The sequence below is a fragment of the Rattus norvegicus genome, chromosome 20 (genome assembly GCF_036323735.1).
Source record: "Rattus norvegicus strain BN/NHsdMcwi chromosome 20, GRCr8, whole genome shotgun sequence".
Taxonomy (NCBI): Eukaryota; Metazoa; Chordata; class Mammalia; order Rodentia; family Muridae; genus Rattus; species Rattus norvegicus.
The window spans coordinates 11,341,162-11,350,745 of record NC_086038.1 but is presented as its reverse complement, the minus strand read 5'-3'; the positions used below and the strand labels follow the sequence as shown (position 1 = coordinate 11,350,745).

At 49.0% G+C, this 9,584-nt stretch overlaps 1 protein-coding gene across 10 annotated transcripts in view; it reads right to left on the bottom strand.

Annotated features, from left to right (window-relative positions):
- Window positions 1–329: 329 nt before the first annotated feature.
- Window positions 330–9,584, bottom strand: part of Adarb1 (adenosine deaminase, RNA-specific, B1) — a 128,246-nt gene continuing 118,991 nt past the window's right edge. For all 10 annotated transcript variants that reach the window (NM_001111056.1, NM_001111057.1, NM_012894.2 and 7 more), the window contains 2 exons: window positions 5,348–5,526; window positions 330–4,396 (listed from right to left, as the gene is read on the bottom strand). In NM_001111056.1, coding sequence (NP_001104526.1) covers window positions 4,217–4,396; window positions 5,348–5,526 — 359 coding nt within the window. In that variant the 3' untranslated portion in view covers window positions 330–4,216. The remainder of the gene's footprint in view (window positions 4,397–5,347; window positions 5,527–9,584) is intronic.

Below are 9,584 nucleotides of genomic sequence, written 5' to 3'. Positions count from 1 at the left end.
AGCCATGCTAGGTTCCACAGCTTTACCTCCGTCCTTGTAGATTCACTCCCCTGCTCTCTTACAGAACACACACACACACATTCTCGAGACCACATTACAACAGTCTTGGAGCCATCTTTCCCGGGATCATGAAGGTCCTTCCTCTACAGCACCCTGTAGCAGAGGTGGAAGAATCCGCCGAGCCCTCGGTGTGGTGTACAGGAGGTTACACATCCAGACACACTCAAGGCCGGCAGCTCTCGGGCGGCAGCTGCCCACACCTTTCAAATCGTGATCAAGAGCGGTGGGAGCAAGGACACGGTGAAAAGGAAAATGTCCGAGGCAAGTCGTAGTGAAACGTCTTAGTCTTTATTGAGAACATCTCAGTCCTTTGTCTACATGTGACAGCATTTCATGCTCAGTTCCGGCTGGGCTCGGTGTGAGGAAGCTCATGCAGGCTGTAACATGTGGTATATACATAAATATACATACAGAGAACACTGAGGATTGTATCTTAGCAACACGTTTCTTGGCTGAATTACATTCATGTAAAGTGTCCAAACTCTAAAATCAAATTAAAAGTACATAACCCAAAGCCTGGAAAAGCTAACAGCTTTTAGGGGCTTATTCCGTGAACATTCCTCAAACTGTGCTTTTAACCTACTGCGTTCCATTCAGTAGAATGGCCCATCAGTTCCTTGTGTACCATCAGCGCCTGCTGTGGCGACAATTAAGTGCTTCTGAGGCTGGGCACTTGCCATTCAAACAGCAAACAGAACGAACAGGTACTACCACAGAGATGTGGACATTCCCCCAGCGGCTGAGCGGAAAGTGCACTGAGGAGCCAGCCATGATCGGTCAGACCATGGGACGAACTCCCTCATTCATGGTCCCTGACGGGTCAGAGGCTTCCTAATTCCAATTTCCCAATGCCACATGACCCCAGTAGCCCCAGTGTGGAGCAGTTCACAGCTGCAGAGTGGGTGGCCACCCCCTCAGCCTTGGGGAGACTGTCACACGACAGATGTGCCGAGAGACAAGGACACATACAAGCTGTGCACACTGAACGCATACACTCTGCCCTTCTCCCGGTGCAGTCTGGGGAATGAGGGAGCATGAAGGGATCTTCTGAGAGGTTCCCTGATTTCGAGGACGTGACAGGTTTGAATTTCAGCTCATTTTACTTCTCTCTCTGGAGCAAAGTTCCGAGTGGAGGAGCTGACATTTCTGGAGTCTTTTGGAAGTGACAAGCTGCTCCTGCACTGTGTGTATTTACTCTTGGGGCAGGGTGACGTGCAGCTCACCCCACGTTCCTGACCCTCTGGTGGCTGCCCGCCCCTGGTGCACCTGTCTGAAACTAAAGTTTAAAAACCAAGCAGCACGTACAGTCTGGAGGCAAGAGGAGCTGGGTGATAAAATAAACAGAGAGCAATGCCTTACAAGATGGGGGCCTGCGCTCTTAGACAGGTTTTAATTACTAAAGGAAAAGCTTCGAAACAGAATGGTGAGAGACTCAGATTCAGCTTTAAAGTTGTTCTTTGGTGTCTCTCGCTAGGAGACGTGCTACCTCCTGACATCATGAGTGGCTAACGGCGTGGACGCCACACTCACGCTGCCTACATCTAAGTGGAGAGTCTCGGCTCTGCAGAAACAAGATAGCCCAGCCAAGGCTCCCGGCCACAATGTCTTCCTGCTGTGTAGCTGCAGCCCTGTGACGGCGGTCTGAGTAATCCTGAGGGATACTGCGGTATGGACTTAAAACTTCAGGTTTAGCTGCATGCTCTGAACACAGACACTCATGTTCTTCACCTGCTGAGGTAGCCAAGACATTTCCATCAGGCTCTTGGTGTGTCAAGCTTTCTGCTGAGTCTGTGACATTTAGGTCCTGGACATGAACTACCATTGTGGGGACCTTTGGGAAGAGGCTCAAAGGGCTTATGTCTTAAATCAATATTTGTTTCCTTTTTGTCTGGTCACATTTGGGCTGTTCGAGCTGCCATGTCTTGAGTGCAGGGGAAGGTGGCACATGTCCCATGCCGGCTCCTCACCACAGGGTGCCTCCAGGCTCCCCCTCCTTTCTGGGCCTAGGTCAGGTCTAAGCAGGACCAGCCCCTGTAGTTTCAGATGATCTATACATGTAACCTTCACTTCCTGGTTGGGCAGCCTGTTATCTGACATGGAAAGCTAGATGTAATGCATGGTTTTTGGTGTATATGGGATATACTTTTGCTATACTTTATAACCAAAATGTACTTAAAAACAAACTAAATCATCTCCCCATCTCCATTAGGAAAAATTCGACTTAAAAACAAGAGTAAGAGCACACCAACATGTGTGTTTTTCTTTCTAGAAAGTGCAGGAGCTGTGGGGAAGGTGTGGTACTGGGGTAAAATGAGACCGTTTCTCTAAGGAGCCCCAATGCGTTTCACCCGAAGGTGGGCCTGCAATGCAGCCTGGGAGGGCTCCCTTTCAGGGGGGCAGGTGGTGATCTGAGGAGATCCAAGATGGCATGTGTCACTAGGGAGTTCTGCTAGGACCTTCATGCCTCGAAGATCAAGCCCCGCAGGACGAGAACCACGGAGACACCTACAAGGACACGACAGGGCTCCTGACACGGAGACACAAGTGGGTCTCACTTAAGCAATGACACACAGCCTCTTGAGGTCTGCTGGGAATCAGGTGGAACCCACAGTGGCTATGTTCTTATTCTGTCTCTTTCTCAAGTGTGTCAAGGACACACACACACACCTGGGTGAACAGCTCAGGGCCATAGCTGTCAGAGCTCTGGATGCAGCCGTGGTGGATGTGTGCTGTGGGATGAGCCTGCACCTTCTCTGCTCGAGGCCCTGAGGCTCTTCAGAGCAACCTGCTGGACCAGGCTAGCACACTGAGCTGACAGCCACAGCCCCTCCTCCCCCCCTCTACTCCTCCCTAATCCTGAGTGGAAGCAACAAGGCACCTGGGGCGAGTCTGAGCACAGGAGGTCCAGGTGTCCGCTCCAGGGCCCTGGGTGCCACCCTGTGCCTCACGGGTGCTCAGCAGCATTTTGGGGTTCAGCCCCAAGATACCAGGAGCACCCAGGCCTGCCTGTCGAGACACCAATGTCTGGTCTGCAGCGTTCCAAGGTTCACACTGTCCCACCAGCTTCAACCTGAATGTTTAACTTGTCAAACATGTCTGAAGCTGGAAGGGGTACCGGATAATCCGCCTTAGGTGGCGCGCTCCAAGCACGGTACCTGCTCACAACTCTTTCCATCCCGTGAGGCTCTCTGAGCGGTCAGTGGTTCCTACCCACCAGATCCCAAGGGGGGAGCAGAAGGAAGACTGTGCTCTGACTGTGGAGCAGTCCTACTGCGTGCCTCTAGGTCACAAAACCTCGATGGTTAGGACCCCCGTATGATGGCCAGCCAGGACAGGCTACGGACAGATTGGGTCTTCAGTTACCTGGTAGCAAATAGAGTTTTCCATGATTTGAGCCTAACCGGGAGCATGGACGATTCTAGAGGCAGCAGAGCCTAGGTCACGGCTCTGTAGGACACAGCATCCCAGCTGCAGGGCCAGTGTGTGCCAAGGTCACACCATATCATGCTGGGGTCACCCCAGGAGAGCTGTTAAAACCTACTGTGAGAACCTAAGTGTGAAGGCCCCACGGAGAGGAGCCACGCACAGAGGTGTGCGCGGTAGCTCTCTTCTACTTCCTACCTCTAGATTCCTGTGTTCTTTCACATAGAAACGCTTTTTTTTTCTTTTGCAATTAAAATAATGTGGCATAAAAGTGACCTGACATAATTACTTCTTATTTTATAAATCTCATTCCTAGCTCTGAATAAATTATTTATTCAAGAATCTCACACAAAGTAAATTTCTATTTTCCTATACTTGAGGAAGCCCTACTCAGTAGAACTCAATGTCTAATGTAAACTGAGATATAAAGCGGTCACTGGGTAGCTCAAGAGGGGAAATGTGTGGCAAGGGGTGGTGATGGGCCCCTGTGCCCCCATGCACCCCCACTGTGCACCTGATCCCTACTCAGATGTGAGGTGCCCAGCACCCTACACATCCCCACACTGCCCTGCTGGGTGGTGAGAGGCGCCGGGGATGATGCTTGAAGTCCAGTGGTTCCCCCAGACTCCCCGTGCCGTCCCCGAGGTGCACACCTGTCCCAGGTCAGACGCAAGGCTCTGGGGGACAGTTCGGCACCACAGCCTCGCACTCTGTGCTCTCGACTCCGCCTGGCTCAGGGAGTGAAGGAGAACTGGTCCTGCTCTGTGGGCTTCTCCACCCAGGCGCCCAGCCCCGCCTTGATGAAGGCAGTGAACAGACGTGCCTTGGCAGCCTGGTACTCCTTCGCTGCCAGCTTGGACTCGTGGTAGGTGGTGGGCTTGGTGATCTTGGTGCGCAGCAGGTGGGGGGGCACCTGTGGAAGGATACACGCGTCACGTAAAGCAACTGCCAGAGCAGAGCGACGAGGAAGAAACCTAGAGGAATAGAGGAATGCTCAAAGACGAGGCTCAGGGCTGGGCTGGTTTGTGAAGGAGCAGACAGAACGTTCTCCCCTAGATGGAAGAGTGCCTAAGGCACAGTTTAACCTTAAGCAGTGGCTTGCTGGTCAGACAGATGGCTGCAGGACCGACCGGCTTCTGGCAGATCCCAGGGGATAGGGTCACCAAGATAGCATTTGTCTGTCCCCATGAGGACCGGAGAGGAGAGTTGGTTTTTTTTTTTTTTTTAAGATTTATTTATTTCATGTATGTGAGTACACTGTCGCTGTCTTCAGACACACCAGAAGAGGGCATCAGATCTCATTCCAGATGGTTGTGAGCCACCCTGTGGTTGCTGGGAATTGAACTCAGGACCTCTGGAAGAGCAGTCAGTAGTCAGTGCTCTTAACCGCTGAGCCATCTCTCCAGCCCGACCGGAGAGTTTTTGTCTGTCTGAGTCCTACACTGTTGCTCTGAGCTGGCCTCATATAAGAAAGCACCCTGGCTTAGACAAGAACAAATGTTGTGCACCTTATTATCTGGATTTACGTGGGTAGAAGGGCTCTGCAGCCGAGTTCCTGACCCTGGATGAAGGGAACAGAGGCCAGTGCAGGAGTACTCACTGCCCGACTTCCTCTTTCCGATAAGCGGTCTCCTTCCCCAGTGCCGGGACAGCAGCTAAGACTCTGTCGGGAAGGGAGGAGGCTGACTCTGAGGCAGCTCTGAGGCTTGTGGGACCAGGGCCGTACCCTTAAGCTAACAACAGTCTGAAGAAATAAGATTTCTTTTGATGTCACTGTTAGGTTGAAATGAAGACGCGACGGTGGGAACCAGGAGGGATGGAAGGGAGGGAGATGGGCCCACACCCAGTGAGGGAGACTCAGTACCTTTCCGTGTACCCGCATCCAGCGACAGTACAGCGCGTGCTTACACAGGCGGGAGGGGCGGCCTAGCTCATCCTTCCCTGTTGTGGCATTGATGACCTCAATGGCCGTGTCGCCCACCGTCCAGTTGACACTGAAGTTGGGTGCCTTCCCTGGCTGCCGTGCCTCTGCATTGCTGATACCTGAAACCAAGAGGACACAGGAAGTGACCAGAAGCCCTTGCTTCCCACCAAGGAGAAGGAGGGACCTGGCACAGCACACAGCTCAGAGCTGAGAGAGTACATACCAGGACAAGGTAAACCTCAGTCACAAGGAGGCTCAGCTCCCAGTACGCAGCTGTCTCTCCATGGCCCAGGAAAGAGCAGGGCTAGGAAGTCAGAATTGATACATAAATATATACCTGTCTGCTTGTCTGTGAGGGGCAAGAGTCTGATAGAGTCCTGAATCCACAGGATTTCCTATCAAGCACGAATTAGCCCTCCCTGGGGACCTACAGAGTGAGAGCCTTGCAAGGGACAGATGGGCAGGCTGTCTTAGTGTCATTCAGGTTCTATAAGTTGGAGTCAGTGGGGCTGCTCATGCATAGCATGTAGCCCTGCCACTGAAGGGCCACATATCCAGGACACTCAGTTTTACAACACAGCACTCCAGGTACATGAGGAGTGTCAGCAAGTCGTGACCAACCCCAGGCTCGATCTGACGAGTGAACGTCGTAGAAAGCCTTGACTGAGGAGACAGCACACACGTTTAGATCTGTATGCCATGCCTTATGATATAGGACATGTGAGTGCTGTAGCCCTCTTACAGGCAGGCAGGCTTACTAGGGGAAAGTGTTACAGGGACAGAAATGCAAAGGGAATCTGAAGACCGTAGAGGGCATCTCTGAGCAGGAGGATTCACCACAGCATGCTTGTTACTCAAGACTCTTAAGACTAAAGACATCTGAGAGAATGAGAGGGAAAGGTATCTGTCTCTCTCTCACACACACTCTCACACACACACACACACACACACACACACAAACAAGGGGGGAGGGAAACAACACGAGAATAGGAAATCATCAAGATATGGGGCAAGCACCAAATCTATGTATAATTAGAGATGGAACACAGAAAGATATGTATGAAGAAACATTAACAAACTCTATACATTCTATGAAACCAACAAACTACAGAGCTGAGACACTCAGCAAAGCCCAAGCAGAAGAAATACAAAGAGACTCCACTGACACATGCCACAGTAAACCGCTCAGCATGAGCACGGTCAGGGAAGACGGGAGATGAGCTGGACGGTGCAGATAAGACGACAGGGCAGTGGCCTCAGAGCTCTAGAAAAGCAGAAAGCCTCCGCCAACCCAGAAAAACACTAGCTTAGCAAAATGCACTTTTAAAGATGAAAGGAAAATACGCTTTCAGATGCCCTGATGCTGAACAATTAATTCCTCATCAGAAGACTCTGAAAAGAAGTGAGAGAGGTCTTTAGTCCAAGGGGAGGTGACAGCAAGTGGGAATCCAGACCCACAAAAAGGGAAGGGGGTGGAGGGACACCTCATCATTTAAATACCTTTAAATGTTAAAAGAATTATGAAATGAAAGTAACTGTGTGACATTTTTAGTACACACAAACAATCAAATTGTGATAATAGCACAAAGGCTGAGGGGAAAGGAAATGGAGCATCTATTGTAAGAGTCAGGGGGATGTCTCTGTGTGAAGCGGGAGAGTAACACATGAGGGCAGGCTGTGGTACATTCGGGATGAATATTATAAACCCTTTAAGCTTATTAAATCTACAAAACCAAAGTAACAGCTGAAAAAGTAAAGAGGAGCTAAAATATGATCATTAAACACAATTACTATTGTGGTAAGAGAAAATGGGAAAGGGTAGCAAGGAACACTGGATCAGATGGGAAATAAGCAGAAAAAAAACAGAGTTAATGTAATCATGGTAAAAGTAAATGTTCAAACACCTCGGGGAAAGGAAGGGATTGTCGCATTTCAAACAACAAGACATTAGACAGGATATATCACTAATCAGGAGAAAGCTGTGGTCACAGGCAGATCACAGAATGAAGGACATTCCCAGAGTTAAAGGTCACCTTACAGTGATAAAGGAGGTTGTTCACTAAGAGAAGCCAGCAACCCTAAACTAAAATACATGAAATAAAGACTTAAGTTAGGAGGAGAGACAGACAACTTATGATCCTAGTAAAGAGGCAGTCAATGTCTTTGTCTCCTGAGCGGACACGTCTGGTAGATCCATCAGTGAGAATGGCAGTCATGACAAAGTTGGTCAGCTTGGTGGAGCTGACATTATAGATCACTCTACCTAAAAACAACCGATACACATTCTCTTCCGGTTCTCACAGAACATTTATAAAGAAAGCTTTTAAAAAGTATATTATGCAGGTGGTAGTGGTACACACCTTTGATCCCAGAACTTAGGAGGCAGAGGCAGTAGGGTATCTGAGTTCAAGGACAGTTTGGACTACAGAACAAGTTCCAGGACAGCCAGGGATATACAATATATAGAGAGACTGTGCCTTGAAAACACTATGTGTGTGTATTCATATATATAATAATGTATACATATATATGTAGATATTGTATACGCATGTACATGACAGAACATACATGTGGTCAGAGGACAGCCTGTGGCAAATGGGTCCTCTCCTTTCACCATGTTTACTCAGAGGATCCAACACAGGCCATCAGGCTGGGCAGCAAGCGTCTTTAACTGCTGAGCCATCCCACCAGCTCAATACAGAACATCACCGCATTGCAAAAGAAGTCTGAAATTGGTAACACAGTTTTGCAAACCCCTCTAGTACTCTAAAGTAAAAAGCACACTCGTGAATAACCTGTAGACAAGGAGTTTTGAAATAAGTGAAAATGAGAACACGACATAACGATATTTATAAATACTATAAAAGCAGTTCAAGACAAAGGCCTCTGCTAGCACCGTGAAGGACTAGAGAAAGAGCAAGTAACACGGTGTGTGTGCAGAAAATAAAATAATGAAGATGGAACAGAAGTAATTAATATGAAAAACAGAAAGTAACAGGGAAAATCAATGAAAGCAGAACTTATTTTTAGAGAAGATCAAAAGAATTGGTGCTGCTGGTTAGGCTGACGGGAGAAAGAAGAGGTGAACCAAACCACTGTCTCAGGGTTTCTACGGAACACCCTGACCTTTCCTCTTTGGGGAGGAAAGGGTTTATTCTTCCACACCACTGTTCACGTCAGAGGAAGTCAGGACAGGAACTCAAGCAGGGCAGGAACCTGGAGCATGAGGCGGAGGCCATGGAGGGCGCTGCTTACTGGCTTGCTCACCATGGCTTGCTCAGCCTGCTCTCTTACAGATGGCTCCACCCACAATGGGCTGGGCCTTCTCCATCAACGTTTATTAAGAAAATGCCTTACAGGCTGGCCTACAGCCCTATTCTATGGAGGCATTTTCTCAATTGAGGCTCCCTCCTCCCTGATGACCCAGGCTTGTATCAGGTTGACATAAAGCTAGCCAGTACAATCATCAATGGGACACAGTGTACCTAGAGGTGCCACAGAGATCAATATCAGGAACACATTTACACCTACATCTCACAAATCAGATGAATTGCACAGATTTCTTGAAGATATAAATCATCAAGCTGACCCAAAGACAAAGATTAAAGAAGTAACTGACATTTAATTTGTAATTTCCTGTGGCTGGAGAGATGGCTCAGTGGTCGTGGGTACTGCCTGCTCTTCCAAAGGATCTGGGTTCAATTCCCAGCCCCTACATGGCAGCTCGCAAATGTCTGTAAGTTCAGTTCCAGAGAACCCAACGCCCTCATACAGACACACGTGCAGGCAAAACACCAATGCACATAAAATAAAAATAACTCTTCCAGAAAACAGATGGGAAAGAGCTGCATCCCAACTCAGTTTATGCCTGACAGACACTAACTACAGTAGCCTTGCAGCCCAATGTGGTAACGTACACCAGTAATCCCAACACTCGGGAGGCTGAGGCTGGAGGAGCAAGGCAAGAGTTCCAGGTCAGAGCGGGCTACACAATAAGGCCTGATAAGAAAGTAACGGGAGGAGGAGTGAGTGGGAGAGAGAAAAGCAGAAGAGAGGAACCCTTACACACTCTCTAGAACTTTTCAAAACAGAGTTTGGTCACAGACAGACATGACTACATACAAAAAAAAAAAAAAAAAAAAAAGGTGATGTGAGACATCAGAAGAACGGGCACTGC